This window comes from Dinoponera quadriceps, unplaced genomic scaffold, assembly GCF_001313825.1.
Source record: "Dinoponera quadriceps isolate SergipeBrazil2010 unplaced genomic scaffold, ASM131382v1 scaffold2305, whole genome shotgun sequence".
In the NCBI taxonomy this organism is placed as follows: Eukaryota; Metazoa; Arthropoda; class Insecta; order Hymenoptera; family Formicidae; genus Dinoponera; species Dinoponera quadriceps.
The window spans coordinates 1711847-1730274 of NW_014556411.1; the positions used below are offsets into that span (position 1 = coordinate 1711847).

General features: G+C 35.2%; 3 protein-coding genes and 1 non-coding gene across 4 annotated transcripts; 3 read left to right on the top strand and 1 right to left on the bottom strand.

Moving 5' to 3' along the window:
• The first annotated feature begins 2187 nt into the window (after positions 1 to 2187).
• On the top strand, positions 2188 to 13237 carry LOC106747312 (homeobox protein ceh-19-like). Its single transcript, XM_014624710.1, has 5 exons — positions 2188 to 2782; positions 3334 to 3456; positions 9740 to 9966; positions 12646 to 12782; positions 12863 to 13237. The coding sequence occupies exons 1-5, from the start codon at positions 2554 to 2556 to the stop codon at positions 13071 to 13073; spliced, it is 927 nt and encodes a 308-aa protein (XP_014480196.1). The 5' UTR covers positions 2188 to 2553; the 3' UTR covers positions 13074 to 13237.
• On the top strand, positions 12170 to 12242 carry Trnam-cau. The gene has a single exon. It is a non-coding gene; the product is annotated as a tRNA-Met (tRNA).
• Positions 13238 to 13703: 466 nt separating the features above from the next.
• Positions 13704 to 15455, bottom strand: LOC106747308 (cyclin-H). The gene is made up of 6 exons (XM_014624704.1): positions 15203 to 15455; positions 14724 to 14948; positions 14471 to 14644; positions 14180 to 14405; positions 13995 to 14106; positions 13704 to 13920 (listed from the first exon to the last, which is right to left on the bottom strand). Exons 1-6 carry the CDS (start codon positions 15317 to 15319, stop codon positions 13779 to 13781), a joined length of 996 nt encoding a protein of 331 aa, XP_014480190.1. The 5' UTR covers positions 15320 to 15455; the 3' UTR covers positions 13704 to 13778.
• A 647-nt stretch (positions 15456 to 16102) lies between these two features.
• LOC106747307 (thioredoxin-related transmembrane protein 1) lies at positions 16103 to 18042 on the top strand. Its single transcript, XM_014624703.1, has 5 exons — positions 16103 to 16391; positions 16652 to 16819; positions 16984 to 17158; positions 17317 to 17418; positions 17501 to 18042. The coding sequence occupies exons 1-5, from the start codon at positions 16240 to 16242 to the stop codon at positions 17813 to 17815; spliced, it is 912 nt and encodes a 303-aa protein (XP_014480189.1). The 5' UTR covers positions 16103 to 16239; the 3' UTR covers positions 17816 to 18042.
• Positions 18043 to 18428: the final 386 nt, after the last annotated feature.

Consider the following 18428-nt stretch of genomic DNA (forward strand, 5'->3'; position numbering starts at 1 on the left):
AGATAAACAGTGTATGGAATATTGCCTACGTAAATGTCTTTATGTGAATTTCATAATAGATAGGAATGTTTACTTTCTGATGGTAGTAAATGCACAAGACACAAAGGGTTTGGTTCTGTTGATGCCTAAAATAATAAATATAAAACAATTTATGATATTGTCTCTTTTTTCTTAATTCCCTATATAATATTAATATATGTAATAATTAATATAATAATGTGTCACGTTGTTCTTTTTATATCAGTGCTAGCCTTTATGTTAATATAATGATTGTTAAAAGTTATAGAAAGTAAGTTTGCATGTTCGATTATTCACCATATTTAGTCGAACAACAAACGATATTCAAAAATTCGTTGATTTCGTTGTTTTCAAATTAAATCTTTAAATCAAGTTTTAAGAAATCCATACCCCCTGAAATATGGCGTAAAGTCATAGAAAGTAACAGGGAGAATTTTATAATAACAAGTTTAATTGTTTGAAAACAAGATTCGAATGTAAAAGAAGAACAGAAAAATTCGATATAGAGAGAGATTTGCTGCATACTAATGGAAATAAACATTATATCGTTATCATATGTGTTCATTACAAAACATTGTTGATTCATCGTAAATTGTGTTTTAATAATTCCCCTAAACATGCGATATAATATGATGATCAACGGACACAAAATTGCAACGTAGAGATTTTTCGTATGTCGAAATATGATTCCAAAAATATGTTCAAGACGAGAGAAAACAAGCGCCAGGAACCTGTCGCTCTATGTGTCACATTATACGGCGGACATATTTAGAAGAAATAAAAATTTACGACCATCCTGACTGTCAATAGTCACTTGTCAATTAAGTGTGAAATTAACAAACACTTTGGTTTATTAGTTATTCTAGGTTTCGGTTTTCCGGCCATAAAACATTACAGGAACCATTAGAATGGTACTACATATATTGGTAACGTGATCTTCTAGTCACACCCTCCTAGTGGTTCTAAAGAACATTGGCATACAATTTCAATCCATGCAATAAATCAAATGAAGCTTCTATATCTATCGGCGGTTCCAAGGAGCAATGTTAGCCTTCAACAAGTATATTTATATTATCGTACTTGCGAAAATTCCATTTCATACTTTTGAAAATCTATCTCAACCGAGTTATGCAATGATTATAAATGGACTGCACAAAATTATGGACACATCTGCATAATTTACTTTATTAGTTTGCATTACGATGCATATATAGGTCGATGATAATAATCTCGTTAAAATTGCACTCTATACTATTAAAATTGATCGTAGGGACAAATTCATCGAAATATGTCACGAAGTAAATTTCCGAGTACATTTACGACAAAAAACTGCTTCTTGACAATGTCTAATAATATAACGAAGGCCCAGTTTTTCATGTTCACTGGACAACGCACTTAAAATGATCTCATTGTTGTATACGATAATCTGTAAATATGTGCGCCACATGGGAGAGATGTTTCTTGCTGTAATAACCGCCAGCGCCAAATGGTCACCAAAATAGCAATTTCTGAGGCGCAGAAACGTTTGTCGAACGTATTGTTAAGTGGTCTCACGCTCTATCGAGTCAATTGCCAAGTCATTACATTAAATGTTATCTATTTTCAGCGTAAGAGATTATATAGCTTTGCAAGTATTCACACCTTCAACTGTACTGATCAATCAAGGAATTTGGCCGAATAATAATAATCAAAAGAGCAAAAATATTTTTTCCAATTCAAAGCTAATTCAGTCATGATCGCTTAAATTATCTACACGCATCCTTGCAGTTAGAATTTGTTGTTTTTACGTGGAATTTACGATAACTCTATTAAGTCGTTGGACTTCATAACTGAATCAATTTTGCATCGCATCTGCTCCCTATCACGATTATTAAACGGCGTTCCAGGGCGGTGACAGAAATTTATGGTCACCTCATTACCACCGTTTAGTGGTCGCTACCGTCTCACACTACGAGATCATTAAAAGCTCCTTCCACAAACGCACGTGCTTGCCAAGATCCGCCCAGAAGTTGGTGCGATTGGTCGGTCTTACGATGACGTTTGAGCACGTGGCTCCGGAATACCGCCTCGAGGGACTAAGAATTTGACTAGTGTGCCAAAAAAATATTGTTGAACACCGTGTGCAACCCCAAGCCGCTGGCTTCGGCTCTAATCTCTTGAACAGATCAAGGGGTACCAATGTAGCCAGTCTTGCTATCTGTCTGTTTCGATCATCGACGTTTTCATTCTTTCTCCGTGTTTTGTTTAATACAAGTGCAATGTGCTAACTGGTAAAAAGTATGTTGCAGTGTGAGATACTAAAATCGTGCAGTTACATTTTAGTGAAGTTTCTTAGTTGGTTAATCGATGTCTAAGACGTCGGTTAGGTAATGCAAAAACGGAATTCCTTCGTTTGAAAAAGAATAGTGGTGACAGCAGACTAAAGTGTAATCTTTGAAGTAAATAAAAATAGTACTTAAAAAAAAATGAAATATTAACACATATCATTTTAATGTCAGCGATATAATCACTTGAAAGCATGAAAAGTTTTGATAGATGTTACTAATAAATGTGAACATTTCTGAGTATTGTCTCAGTCAAAACGAGTTCAAGATGTCCGATGAACAGTTTAGAAAATCCGATTTATTGAAAGAAGTAAGCGATCCCGCGGAAAATTCAAAGATGTGCTCCTTCAGTATCGAGAGATTATTAGCGCCAAGTAAGAAGAATGAGGAAGGGAATAAGTTCCGACAACAAATCGATTTATCTTCACTCGGCCAAGAAAGTAAGTAGCAATAAAAGATATATTTTGATTTATTATAATTAAACTTTATTAAACATCTTTCTGAAAAGAATATAAATAAATGAATAATTTTTATGATTTATTTCTTTATTATCTTAAATTATTTTATCATTTCTGAAAGCTTTCCTTGTAATGTAATTAATGATATTCTATCTAATTTTTATATAATATTAATCATATATTTCACAAATGTTATGAAAATTTGTTTGGTTTAGGAGAAAAATATATTCGTTTTGTGATAATAGGAATATACACGAAATGAGTACTTAATAGTGTGTTATTTATTTATATTATTTGTCACAATTTAAAATAATCTCTCTCTATAAAATATAATATTTTAAAGTATGTGCATATTTTTGTAATTAATAATACATTTTTCCATTATTTAACAAAAATTTATTTTTGTCTAGAAGCGACATGCATATTTTCTTCTTATTTAAAAGGTTTTTGCACAGACAATGATATAGAAGTATCAAAATCTATAATTTATATAAAGATGAAGCGAAATAATTGTACATATATATATTTGTCAGGTAAGGAATCGGATACGAGAATACTTGTCGCCCCCGATTCATCCATGTCAATGGCGGAGGAAATTGAGCTCGATGATACCGATATGGTTTGCTCGACATCTCCGGAACCAGAGATGTATTACGGTGAGTTTTATTCAAGTATTATTTAACAAAATTAAACTTTCAGACAATTACATAAATATTTATGACAAAATATTTATTTTAAAGAATATATTTTTTTTATTTTTAAATATTTATGTATATTTTTTCCTAAGGAAGACTCCATATGTGTATACTTCTTCAAAATTTGAATAAATCCGCAGCCGTCAATACATTTATATTAACGCCAACTCTGGAATGCGAAAGCTTGCACGTTACACAAGTGTGTAACATCTGTATTTATTTTGTTAAATCGCCTGATTAATAAAGACATTTTGAGCGAAAACGGACGAATAAAGATTTCGGCAATATTTGAATTCGTCGATAATAGCTAATAGAGTTGTTTCAGTCGAGAATGCCGTTATTTTATCATCGTGGAAGCACTTCAGGTACATATTTGTTCCCTCAAATCAAACGATTAAGAAAGTTATCTTCACCGATGGCAAACATCGGCGTTAAAATATTATTAACGCGCGGCGTGTCAGAGAAAAATTAACCTAATCTTCGTTGACATCTGTACGATTTTATGCTTCAAGAGTACCATATAAATTATATAGTTCTCCCATGTGTTAATAATCCTATTAAGAACGATAAGATTTAAAAGTACAATTTTTTATATTAACACTGCGCCCAAATAATTGACGTTTTTCAGAAAGGCTGCGATTTCAAGAGAGATATCTCATATTTAATAAAACATGAAAGTTGGAGGGGGGTAATTTATATTTTTTTTAAACAACGTTGATAGCTATTTGTATGTCTCTTTATTTTATATTAACACGGTAACAATAAACAGAGGATTTTCGAATCTTTTACCATGTACCATCTGCAGAATCTTGACGGTGTTAATAAGAAGCAAAAATAGTCTTCTTAATTAATGACGGCGCAAGTGCGAGCATGTCGTAAGATTTCCATAGATTATTTAAAGCCTTTGACACAGTCGAGAACTAAATTGCCATCCGTCGAGACCGATTTTGCATCGGTTAACTGGCAACATTATTGCGGGCACCAGAGGGACTAATTGTTATAAAATCCATATGCGACTCCTTACAGTAACGAATTCGTGAAGATCGCGTGGAGAGGACTGCCGCCCGTGAGTTTGATCCATTACTTCCTGCAGGCTCCACGCCCACTCAATGTTTCTGCTCTTCGTCCACTATTTATTTGTCTCCTGCTAATTCTGTCATGAAAGTACAGCAAAACCTGCTCTCTTGCTTGCAATAAAATCGAAAAGAGCGGCGCTAGCAAGACTTCTCTGCGAATTTTAGGATGTATCATTTTCAAAATATGTTAAGTTGCTGAGATTGTTCTGGAAGAATAGTCGCTTCTTTTAATAAAACTTAACTTAGAAGCGAACATTTTTGCGAAACCCAGAAATTCAGAAATTGTTTGTTCTTCTACGATATTATAGTTAATTTATTGTTATGTATACTGCCGGTCAGCCATTATCCTCGTTATTCGCTCGCTATAAGTTTTGCGCCTAAAGTTATTTTCGAAAATGATCGCTGTCAGGCTATACGGTTTCCAAAACTAGAGTCATCTTTAACAGATCTTAGTCGCCACAACATAGTAGAAAGCGATCTTGTTTGCGTTTTACGGGTAATTAATATAAGAAACAAACGACTTAATTTTGCGGAATCTCAGAGGCCCCGACGACTAATTTTCATCGGAGGGCGCGAATCCACGTCGTGATTTACACGTCTTAATGGGCAAAGCGATAAATTCGAGATCTAAGGAAAGGACAATCCTCGTTTGCGTCGTGCGTTGCGAGTGAGATATGTGAGACGTCGCGTCCAACTACAAAGCCGTCAACGTGTGGCGTAAATTCTCGTGAAAGAACAGCGTAAAGAGCGAGGAACGATGCAAGAGAAAAGCGCTTCTTCTTGAACGATCCCATTATGATTTGGACAACAGTTTTATTTTCATATTAATGCTGTCAGTATAAACCGGGTAGTTTATATAAACCGGGTACCCGAGTATCCACCCGGTACTTAACTCATTTTACCCGAAATACCCGGGTAATATTCATCTACCATCTGTTACTGGGTTTAATGGCAATCGACTTCGCTTCGTGTTTTATTTTTTAAGATATACTAATCGCAATACTCGAGTATCCGGGCAATTTTTGAAATAATTGGATAGCTAGACACCAAGAAAATAGCTGAAAGACTTGGGTAATCTCCAAGTAATACTCAAGTACTCGAATATCCGGATATTAACGCCATTAATTTATACACGATGCCCTCACGTTATTTTCGCACATAAATCATACGGAGAAAAATAATTTGCTAGTGCGGCAAATTTTACGCTGTCGCAGCAAAATCGTTGTCAGCCGATATTTGAACAGCAAAATGATTTGTTGAGAATACTAATTGTTATTTGCTGGATTATTTTGCTGAATCTACGGATTATTTTACTGTAAGAATAAATTGATAAATGTAGAAAACACTATTTTGTTCTAACAGCGAATTAACGTGTTTTAAGGACAAATTCATCCAGCGGAATATTTTCTATCCTGGCGACAAAACTGTTTCTACTCTAATTACGAAAATTCGCTAATATGGTTATACCAATTAAATTTTATTGCTGTCGCAACGAATATATATGCAATAGCAACGATGGTTTTGCTACGACAGCTAAATTATTTTTTTCCATACATACCTGATATATTAATAACGTTTAGGCAAAACTGATATATTGTATTAAAACCGAAGAACAATATCTCGAATGTTTCTAGATTGAATTCTTGTAACGTATCACGGAGAAAAATAATTTGCTGGCACAGCAAATTTTATGCTGTCGCAGCAAAACCCGTCAGTTACTATATGGGTTGCAAAACGATTTGTTAAGAATACTAATTGCCATTCGCTAGATTATCTTGCTGAATATACAAATTATTTTGCTGTAAGAACAAATTAGTAAATGTAGAAAAACGTTATTTTGTTTTAACGGCAAATTAACATGAACTAAGGACAAATTCACTCAGCAGAATATTTTCTGCTGAGAACTCTGGGTATCGATTACGTAATTTTTTCCCTAGGGTGGAAACGTGAAAAGTGAAAAGTTTCTTGGCTGCCGCGTCGCTTCTTGCCACGCGGCAAGCATTTCCGTGTCCTGTGAGCAGAAGCCATTACTACTACATTGAGATAAAAGAAACATAATATTTCTAAAATTATAGCATTATTTTTAAGGTTACGATGTTGGTTAGCTGTTCCAACGACAGGCTCGCTTCTCCGATAATATACCATTAATCATTTTTGGTAATTTTTATTTTTCACACGTTCAGCGTTACGTAATCGCGCGAATAGTGAAAAAGTTCACGCGGAATCGGTAAAGCAGAAAGTGAAAAATGAAATTTTTTTACGTGAAATTATATCAATCGACATCTTGATTACGAATAATTCGCCAATTTGATTATGCCAACCAAATTTTATTGCTATTGCAACATGATTTGTGCAATATGGTTTCGCTACAACAGTAAAATTATTTTTCTCCGTGATGTTTTTCGTCTAAATAATTAATAAAAGTAATTTGAGCAATTTCTTAAAATCTCTTTAGTACAAACTTGAATTAACGTTTAAATTATTAAGCTCTTGAACTCGGACGACAGCTCGTATAACAAAGAGTCCATTCGTCGAGCCATTTCCAAACCAGATGTGCCAATCGTCGCGGCTTGTGCACAAATTAATTATCCTCGCGAACGATGGCAAGCATGAAATCGCAGGCAACGTCAGACGAATGAGATTTAGCCGCGCTTTATCGCGAACTGCGCGTTCTCGTGCCATTCGTCACCGAATAATTAGGAGACAAGTTCGCTGCGGCTCGCAGCAATTAGGTAAACTAGAGGGTGTGGTATTCTATTTCCGCGACGTTCAACGCGTCCCCGCTTCTCAAGCTTCACTCCCCTTTGCCCTCCATGTCGTCGGCTCCTTTTTGCGGCCGTATTCTCTACACCAATCCTTTCCTGCTCCTTCTCAAAGCTCATTCGTCAATGCAACCGAGTCAGAAACCCGACGACAAATGACCCGTGCGGCATCACGCCCGGACTCTTTTCGTACTTTTCTTTTCCACGTGCTTCCGGTTGCGAGCAAGTCGTGACGTGCATCGTATATTGTATATGTTGTTAGAAGAATAATTCGTTGAGTTTAATTGATATTTACATTTCGACAGCAATAAGAAATTTTGCAGTATCTTGACTATAGTGATAAGAATAGTTTTATATATTAGATCATCAGACATCATATCATATTGGATCGGTTGAAAAGTTTGATTCGACTTTCCATCTTCTTCGACAGTAAGTCGGTTATTTCCTGCGAAAAAGATAGACGAATGTTTCCGGGACACCGGCGAAAGATCATAGACAATGTCGGCGATTATTTTTTGGTTGATAAGTAATTCGTTTTCATTGAACATTATTTGATATTTTCAGTTTTCTTGATTCCATGTGTTTCTAAAGAAAGGAAATATGATTGTGTGTATATGTAAAATGAGTTACTTTTTGTACATATTATATATACAATGTTTGAATATAGAAATGCTTATATGTGTGCTTATTCAATAGAAAACAACGAAAACAAAGATATGGGGCAAAATTGTACGTACATTTTTATAATTGGTCCTACGGATCAAGTAGGAATGTCTCGTTTTATCTCAGGATTATTGATCAACTATATTCTGGCTATATTTAAAAGCTGAAAAAATATATGATGATCTAAATACGAAATATTAGAACTCTGTTCTCAACGACTATCATGATCCCCTTTTGAAAATGCGAGAGCGGAGGGCTGCATCGAATACGCGTGTCAGTGGCACGTTACGCGCAGAGTGAATTAGAGGCGGTACGGTTTTAGCCGACGATTCTGTACTACGGCTGTAGGCGAGGAAAAACGCGCGAGAAACGCGACAATTACGTCGCCATCTGACAATTAGTAGCCAGTAAACGGCGCTCCTCCGTACGGCTTCGCCGCGAATAGTTTTTTCGAGATATTTATTGCTGGTGCAGCCCACTCAAGAGAGGCCATTTGAATCGATTTTCTTCTGTTCCCGAGTTGGAAAGCTTCCGATTCATCGACACCGAAATAACGCCTAATGCCTAATGAGCTCAGATGGTTCAAAGAACGAAGCGAAAGAGAAAGATAACTCGTTTCTTTCTAAAAGTGTCTTCAGAGTTGAATTCTTCAGTTTAACCTTGATATCGAAACTTTAAACGTACTACAGTATTTTTTTTTTATTATATTGTTATAATAACTGACTTCTTTGACTCTTTACGTCGCATAGTGGATAATTTGCTTTTTGTATCTTGTTGAGATAAATGTGAGATATTAAACTTCATTTTTCGAGCACATGTTTCATATATTTAATACTATCTATCGTTTGGAAGATAACAAGTATTTTCATTTGAAGAGGATATCGCTGAAGGAAATGTTATTCAAGAAGTAGCGAGTTTTTTTTTTTATTACTTTAATTTCTTCATTATTCGCTGTTCAATTTTTATTTATTTCAACAATATCAGCGTCAGTAGCGTTCCCAACGTTAGACGCAAGTGTCCCGTGAAAGCTCACTCGGCCGTCGCGACGCTACGCTTTTTCGTCGGATGACGAATGAGCAGATAATTAGAAGATGATCCTCCGGCGTTTAAAAGCGCGGTCTTGTTACCAGCCGCTTAAAAGCGAGTCCGAAGACATTTCTCACGACGAGCGACGCGACGTCATGTAAGGCCGCCTCGTAAGCCGGGATAAATATAAATATAAACAACTTCGGCGGACAAAAAAGAGAGGCCCGAGATTGATGGAGGAAGAGGATTCCACGGGGGTAATTGGAACCCGCTCGCGTTCAGCGGTGTAAGCTCGCGCGCGTCGCGTTAACCTCATTCAAAAGCGATTAAAAGGATAAAGATACGGTGTCCACGATGAAAGTAACGGGTTTCGAGTAAATGATGACGCGATTTCGCATCCATTATTCAGACGCTTTTACGTTACTTTCTCGTTTCGACGCCGGACGACATGTAGCGCTTTGTAATTTGCAGTTACTTAATCAGACGACGTTTGATAACTTACGTCCGATACACCCGACGTTCGACCATCAAAAGGGTATTTACATGACGCGAGTATTCGATTATTAACGCCCCCGATTTTATCTCCGTAGTGTCATAAACGTCATCGTTGATGTACGCTGTTGCTGATTGGCGGAATACATTTAAAGAATACAGCTCGACAAAATTATGTTACTCGTGTTTTTCATCGGTATATAAGAATGCGAAACGCTATTGCAGAAGTGTGCACCAGCAGCAGTGGTGCGAATTCAACAACAACGGCGGATAGAGACACCCAGGAGAAAACTTCCGGCAATATTAGCGACGATGAAAGGAAGAAGAGGCCACGCACAGCGTTCACCGCTGCGCAAATCAAGTCCTTGGAGACGGAATTTGAGAGAAACAAATACCTGAGTGTGGCAAAGCGGCTGCAGTTGAGCAAAACTTTAAAGCTCACGGAAACTCAGGTAAATATTTTAGATGTAGTGTATAAGTTAACCATCCCTTCGAAGAAATTGTATCATAAAACTGATTTTACTTGATTCAACAATCATTAATAATGCTATGAGTCATCTATGTACATATCACAAATAAATTTAATTGAAACAAAGAGAGAGAGAGAGAGAGAGAGAAGCCAGAATATATACAGGATGTCCTAGATTAATATGGGAAAATTTAATAAGGACGTGAGTGGATTGAGATGAAAAAAGTTCCCCCATTTTTGCAAATAGTACGTAAAATTTGAAGTTATTAATGAAAACAGCCATGTATAAAGACTTTTTTAATCAATAATTTATAGCTACTTTGAATAATTAATATGAAATTAAAATGAAATTTGCACGTTGTTTGCTAAATGGTAGAGAATTTTTCTATTCACCACAATTCATTCTACGCTTTTACAAAGTTAGTCCATGTTGATCTAAAACATCCTGTAAATCACGATACACACAGGATGTACTCGATAAATCGCGATAATGTCTTTGACTCCTGTACATTTTCTTCAGCACCTGAAGGAATTTAAGTTCCTTGTACTTGGAGTTCCTTAAAATCAACTGACTCTAAATTATGGGCCTTAACGAAGCACCATGTGTTCAGGCGCCGGATCATGGCGCCATGGGGGAGGGTTGCCCTTTTTAAGACCAATTAGCACTTGCACACCCTTCTTTCAAGCGAACTGTCGTAGATAGACGTTTCTGCCCAAGTACTTAACTTTTTCAAGGGCAATTTTTTTACATTACAATGTACAATGAACCCAGATTTCAGCCATATAACACCATAGCTCATAGGGAAAGTATAGAATCGGTATTACATCCAAAATTATTGATCTAGATAGAAATATATCGAACAAATAAAAATGTGACAGTTTAATATTTGCTTGATATAAGCACTCCAATGTGATGCCCTAAATGTAATTGTGTTGTAGCATACGCGTATCAAGAAACGTTCCCGAAATAATGTCTCCCCCTATATTACCTAAGTTTTACTTTTATTTTCACATTGGCCTTAATTCACCGTACACTTTCAGCGGGTGTTACCCTCCAAGATTAACCCGATTGCATGGGAGGGTTACAATTCCTCGAGATGACGATTACTTTTACAAAGCGCTCCGAGTGCGATGGTTGCATAAGTCTCAGTCGTGCACTTTGTATCGCGCGCTTTACACCCGCGTGTGCTCTAAACTAATTAATTTACGGCACGCACCCGGAATATTCATACCGTCGCGGATATTGCGCTGCGCCGTCATCGCCGGCTCGTTGCTCGCCGCGGCAATAATTGCCAGCGTCGGTCGAAATATCGCGAACGAGCCGGATAATTATCTCCTCGCGATCGCCCCCGCAAGAGAGAACGATCGGACGACGGATCAGAGGCAAGAAAGAGACGCGTCGTGCCGTAGACATAACTGTCACAATATTTCTCAGAGTTAACGAGCCGGCTCTGGGGGCCCCTTTTCTACTCTTCTCGCACGCCTATCTCATACGTCCCGTCGTCGCGCAGCTTGCGGAACGAAATGTACCGAGCGACGGCTGCTGTGCGCGCCGTCGAGGCGACGAACCGGAGAGGCGTCGATTTTTTAATTAGGATACATGGCTGACTGTATGTGACTCGCGAACCGACTACCTCTGGAAAGATCTGACTTTCCAGAAGAATTTAGATCTAAACAGAGGACAAAATTCTACTTCCTAGTATTCCGTGATACATCATTGTTAAGTAAACTGGCTACCGTTTCCGACATTTTCTGCAATACTGCGCACCTAGGCTCTTAAATTCATATTGTTACGATAAAGACTGGTACAATTTCTGTAATACTTTTCGATTTATCGGATCGTCTAAATTGTCTAAAGAATAACTCTCTATATTACTCGATGATTTTTTGGATGTAATTTTGTTGCTTACTAGTATAATAAATGGCTCAATAAATAATTTGTACTATTGTTAAATGATTTATTTATTAATGCTTTTAGCGTACATATTTTATACATGTGAAAGGAATACTCTTATTCTCTTTAACTGTAAAATATATAAAAAATAGACACTTTTTGTGTATTTCAAATAATTTAGTATATTATTTTTTTAATTTTCATTTTTTATACATTTTTCTGTTTAATACTCGTGATGTATTGTCAGAATCACATGTTCCACTTTATTTATTAGAAATAGCAATTCTTAAGTGCCTCGGTAGCGCAGTAGGCAGCGCGTAAGTCTCATAATCTTAAGGTCGTGAGTTCGATCCTCACCCGGGGCAAATATTTTTTTTTCTGATCACGATAAATAGTGAGATATAAATTATAAGTTTTTGTATCTATTTTTAGTAGCATAAATTTGTACACAATATCTAAAATAAAATTAAAAATCTGAAAACTATAATTAATTTATTAAATGTAACATTTTGTCCATGGGTCATTGTTTTTTTCTAAAAAACAACTATTTTACCTAAAAATATATTTCTTATATGTTGATCAAAGACTAATTACAATTATATCTCGATTATTACATCGTTTTTTCGCCATTAAACAACTGAGTATCCTTTTTTGCCCAAGTCTTCCTAACATTCTTCTATAATTTTACATATGTATGCATATATATCAAATTATTCTATATCGCCTACAAAGTTTCAAATGTATAAACTTCGATTTAAATGTTTACAGATAAAGATATGGTTCCAAAACAGGCGAACCAAGTGGAAAAGAAAGTATACTAATGACGTTGAATTATTGGCGCAACAATATTATTCGAGTCTAGGAATTCCAGCACCCCGTCCTATTTTTGTTGGGGATCGATTATGGTTAAAGTCTAATTTGAATTTATGAAATATGAATTATATCTTGAGCTTCTTTATATATATTAACAATGTGTTTTCTTTAGGTTTTTTAATTACCCGGGACAACCACAACCAGGACCACTTCTCCCACAGCATTTAACGCCATTACCATTGCATCCTGCATTGCCCATTGTACAGCCACTACCCAGTAATTTGTCAGTGAGACAACAATCATCTATTTTCCAAAACATGCCGACCAATCATATTGCGCATCACCTTACTCAGAGATTGGACTTCAGGCACCATGATCCTTAGTTTTATGCAGATGAATCATCGGTGCTCGATAATATAAAACATATTATTATCTAACATGCGGGGTAATGTCAAAATTAATAAAAACAGAAATTTTATTATGATTTGTTTAAATGCTAAACAATAGATTCCAGAAGTTATTATAAAAGATAAATATATTGCGTATAAATGTATGTGCTCCATCTAATTCATATTGACTTGATATTATACTCATTTCATATAAATGCATTGTAGTTAATTCGAAAAAAATACATACGTGTAAATAAATCGCACTTACTGCGGAACTTAATATTGTTTACGGAGTTATTCATTATGAAATAATGGTACAATTCTCAATATAAAGATACAATTCTCAATATAAAGTTAGTTTAAGGAGCACATAAAAATAATAAGTCTACAATAAATTTGTACAATTATTGATATTTCTTGATGTATATGCATTTATAAGGATATACAGAGTATACATTCAAAATAATATAAATTTCTTAATACTATGAAATAGAAAATGAGCGTATAATAAAAAAAATATGAACAAACTAGTAGTATATATACCTTAAGTTTATAACTAATACAAATTAATTTGTCACTATAAAATTCTAGGCTGATAAATATATATGGGACCTCTAGAATAGCTTCTTGTGTAAGATTTTTATTACAACCAGTAAAATAAGATAAGATTTTTATTACAACCAGTAAAGTATATACATATCAAAGAACAGAAGGAGATAATATTTTACCAACTCCCAAAATTTTTTCATCGTGGGCTGCTTGATCTTGAATAATTTTAGCATACCTCTCACTGTCCTGTAAATCTTCTTCGTCCAGCATTTCTTGCATTCTTTGCTTGTATCTAAATACCCTTTTGCTTCGTACAAATATATTTTTACAAGTGGTAATATTAAACTTGTGTATAAATATACTTACATTTCACTATCAGGATTATTCTCTTGGTTTCTGCATTTATCTAATTTCTTTTCTAAAGCTCTTACTACTTCCCGTAATGGTGGCTCCACACATTTAGCCATTGTGCGTATTTCTGTAAGAGTTTTAAATATAAATAATTTATATAAAAGAGAATATATATATAAATTCATGTAATATATATTTACTGCGAACAGCTTCTATAATTCCTCCTAATTGTTCCCTCGAGAACAATATATCAGTAACATAATTGTCTAAGTTTGCAGAAGCTCTGGATGCTGCATGCAAAGTTGCAGCCAGTGCAACCTGACTTGGAGCATAAAGAAGGACACTGTCTGTCAGGAAAACCCTCTCTAAAAACTCATCTATATATTGTCTTAATTTCTCAGGATTTTCCAAAGACATGTATCTCGTCTGCAAAAATACTTGTTATTTATTTATCGTTGTCACATATTTGATAAACAATATTCATTATATACCTTAATATCAATCATTAATCCTTCCACGGGTCTAAATGGATTGTGAACTGTGAGGTTATAATTCAACTGCTGCATTAGAAGCAGTTCATTGTTAAGAATGATATCAGATGCTTTTTCTCTATCACCTTTAATATTTGCCACGAATTGAGATATCGAAACATTAAATTCTTCAACCTGAAACATAATATTTGTACAAGAAGATCGAGGTTACAATATTGAGGTGGAAAAATATTGAGGTACCAAGGATAATTACTTTGCATGCTAGGTAAACACAAGTGACCAAGATTTCCTTCGGATGATAATCCATTACGCTGTTTCTAAGATAAAACCTTTTAAAGTAATGTAAAGCAGTGGCTACAGTGGCACGAGGCATTGGTGGATTAAAACGGCGACAGAAGTCCCTCAGTTGTAATTCATAGAAACGAAGAAGTGTACGTTCCTCTGTGTGTGAAAGGAAGTGTTCTTCCTTCTGTTCCGGCTATTCGAATAATAATTTGTATAATTTAATCATAATTAAACTATTACAATCATATTTATTTAGAAAATTTTCTGTTTAACACATAGCTATTGCTGATAGGCACAGCACATATTTGTGCAGCGAACTTGCAAAAAACATTGCGATAATTTAAATTTCATTAATTATATGACAAGTATGGCAAAAGAGCAAACATGCCATAGATAATAAAAAAAAAACGCTATAGTTATAACCAGATATTACAAGGATGCACTTACAGTCAGGTTAGCTCCGTGTTTTACGATAAAATCAGCATTAGTTTTCTCCCTTAACGTGGTTAAGTCAGCCTCATCGCTGAACATCCAATATTTCTTCTGTGTACTTTGTGGGAACATCTTAATCGTATGTGTGACTAGAAAAAACAAATAAAAATTAATCAATTAATCGTCGAGACCCGCATACAGGCTGACGTGAAAGACCATCTAACAGTACGATAGTAACTGAGACTTCAGTCACTTTTAGTGGACATTTATAGTGGATTCGACATACGCACTGACTCTGGACTGGTTGCGTTCCAAAATATTACAAGACCGGCAAGGAAGAAGTTAATTGACCAATCAGGAGAAAAAAAGAAAAGGCCTAATCGTTGATTAGAGTTTTGGAACGCGTGTAATCATTTAATAATTTTCTCTTTATCACGATATCATGCAAATATCAGAGATATTAGCACTGAGAATTGGCCAAATATAACTTGTTTCAAGTTCGTGGCAGACATTATTTTTTATTTGCTGGATTGCTTGCTGGATGAAAATACTGCATTTTGATTGGTACATTGTCGTCCATTTTTAGAAATGCACCAATCAGAACGCAGTATTTCTATTCAGCAAGCAATTCAGCACGAAACAAACATCGTGTGCCACTGGCTTTAACTGTAGTTGTAATCCAAATGCTGGTTTATGTCATTTTCCGCTGTCCCAATCACATTGGAGAATCTGACACACTTTTTACTAATTTGCGTTTAATTAGTGAATATGAGGACATCGAAGCGCTAGCATTTTCTCTCAATCCAAAAATCATCGATCTTCTATGAGAATTCACTCAAAAAGTGAAAATCTCTATTTGATTTGTATGTACATACCCAAAGTTGGTATTTAATCAATTTACTACCATGTAGAACCACCTCAAGATGGCGTAAGGTTGAAACCAGGCCATACTATAGGACTAGGACTACAAAGACTAATCGTGATTACTTTTGTTCGGTGATTATCGTTGAGCACGGTGCCGGTAAGTGTTGGTTAAAGTCATTACTGGTAAAATGTCGCTCGTTAGAATGGGCCTCGTATTTTATATTTCCTGCATTGCGCTAATTTCCGCGCACGTGAGCGCGAACGCGCAAGATAGTCTGGTAGTGCAGCTTAACGAAGACAATTGGGACCTCATGCTCACGGGAGAATGGATGGTTGAATTGTAAGTTCTGCGTCAAATTATGGAAATTGGTAGCTTGACAGAGAGATAACGTCGAAATTATCAATTCTTTTGATAATGTGAGGTATACAAACGTTACTACCAACGTTATACTTCAGGAAAGTAGATAAAAGTCCTGAGAATAAAGCAGTGACTTTGCATTTAGAAATTGCATTTAGAAAAACTGAAACACTTAGTAACCTTATTAAATGTGCGATACATGCTTCATTGAAGTTTCTGATATATTACAATATTCATATTAGTTATGCACCATGGTGTCCTGCGTGTCAATCTCTTGAAGAAATCTGGAAAAAATTTGCGAAAGAAAGTTCTGACCAAAAACTCAATATTAATGTTGGAAAAATAGACGTAACAAATTCTCCAGGTCTTAGTGGCAGATTTATGGTTACAGCTTTGCCTACAATATTCCAGTAAGTTTAATACTTATAAATATATGTACAATTCAAAATGTATCATATATTTCTTTAGTTTAATTTCATATATTATCATATTCAATTAAAAGTTATATATTAAAAAGTAATTATATCCTATTGTTTTTTGCACATCTTGAAACTTGGTTCTTTTCATATTCTAGTGTAAATGATGGTGTATTCAGGCAATATAAAAGTCCAAGAGATAAAGACTCGTTGATTGAGTTTATATTAGAGAAAACATGGACAAAAGTCGAGCCAATACCTAGTTGGAAGAGTCCAACTGCCTTCCATATGTCAATTTTAAGTCAATTCTTTAAATTGTCTCAAGTATTAAGAGTAGGTATATTTATGCTTTATATATTATGAAATTTTATATATATTTATTGTAAAGTATTAATACAAGAATTGATATAGATCAATAAAATGGTTCTAATTCGTACGAAGTGAAATATACTAGTTGAATAAAAATATAATATTATTGTCCTTTACTTCAGGCTATTCACACCAGACTTTTGGAGGAGATTGGATTGCCAGCATGGGGTAGTTATCTTATATTTGCTATTGCAACAATTATTTTGGGTGGAATAATGGGTTTGGTGAGTTATATATTTTCATGGATTATTTAAGATTTTTATATATATGACAAATGAAAAATTAATTATGTCTATAATTGTGTAGTTTATCGTTTGCTTGATTGACTTCATTTATCCACCAAAACCGACGCTACAACCATCTCGGCAAGGCAAAAAGAAACAGAATGGTACAGTGACTGCACAGGAGAAAGGTTCAGATGAAGATGAACTTTCGGAAAACGTCGGGGATGATTTGGTGGACGAGTCAGAGCCAGAGGAACTCGCTGAAACACCCGAAGAGGCAAAAGGTGAAGAGGTGTCTGAACCGGAAGAACTTGAAGCGAGTGAGAAAGAGACGGATACTAAAACGGATACCAGCAGTCCCAGTGTTCGCAAGCGTAAGCCACGCAAGGCTGATTAGAAACATTAGTTGGTTTAATGTAAATATTCAACAACCACGGATCAATTGCCACTAATTTTCAGCGATGTATTCCCGAAATCATTCCTGCGCATTACGACGATATATATGGCATAGTATCGTTATCTTACATTACGAAACATGAATAATTGGTATGGATAACTCAAAGAAACATACTTGCCGTCTCTTGTATATGTTTAAAAATATAAACGAGAGAATTTCAAATTGTACGCGAGCGTTTTATTGAAAGATTCAAAAACATTTTGAGGGGAAAAAGTAAAGATGGACACCTCAGGTATTATTCAGTAAAATTTTAGAATTTTACAAGCATCTAAAACGGTGTCGAATATTCTCGAAGTTTTGAAGACTTAATCTTCTCATCGAGAATCGAAAAGAAAATATTCCAAGATAGAAGATGCACTGTGTGAAAAGAGTTCTTCCATATTACAACAGATAGATCTGATAAAAATATAGTTTTACGACTAGTGCGATTTCATTATTTTTGTACCAACAGTCGGAAGTTGTGTTTTCGGATGTTCTCTAAATAATGGAAGTTTGATTTTATATTGTTTGTAAATGAAATATCTGTGTTTCATCGAATGTACGAACGGCAAAG

Coding starts and splice junctions, on each gene's coding strand:
- LOC106747312 (XM_014624710.1), top strand. CDS start 2,554: ATGTTACTAATAAATGTGAACATTTCTGAGTATTGTCTCAGTCAAAAC. Junction 3,457..9,739: donor GGAACCAGAGATGTATTACG/GTGAGTTTTATT, acceptor ACGCTATTGCAG/AAGTGTGCACCAGCAGCAGT. Junction 12,783..12,862: donor TTTGTTGGGGATCGATTATG/GTTAAAGTCTAA, acceptor TGTTTTCTTTAG/GTTTTTTAATTACCCGGGAC.
- LOC106747308 (XM_014624704.1), bottom strand. CDS start 15,319: ATGTTCCCACAAAGTACACAGAAGAAATATTGGATGTTCAGCGATGAG. Junction 14,406..14,470: donor GATTAATGATTGATATTAAG/GTATATAATGAA, acceptor GTATTTTTGCAG/ACGAGATACATGTCTTTGGA. Junction 14,107..14,179: donor AATTATAGAAGCTGTTCGCA/GTAAATATATAT, acceptor AAACTCTTACAG/AAATACGCACAATGGCTAAA.
- LOC106747307 (XM_014624703.1), top strand. CDS start 16,240: ATGTCGCTCGTTAGAATGGGCCTCGTATTTTATATTTCCTGCATTGCG. Junction 16,392..16,651: donor GGAGAATGGATGGTTGAATT/GTAAGTTCTGCG, acceptor TATTCATATTAG/TTATGCACCATGGTGTCCTG. Junction 17,419..17,500: donor TGGGTGGAATAATGGGTTTG/GTGAGTTATATA, acceptor ATAATTGTGTAG/TTTATCGTTTGCTTGATTGA.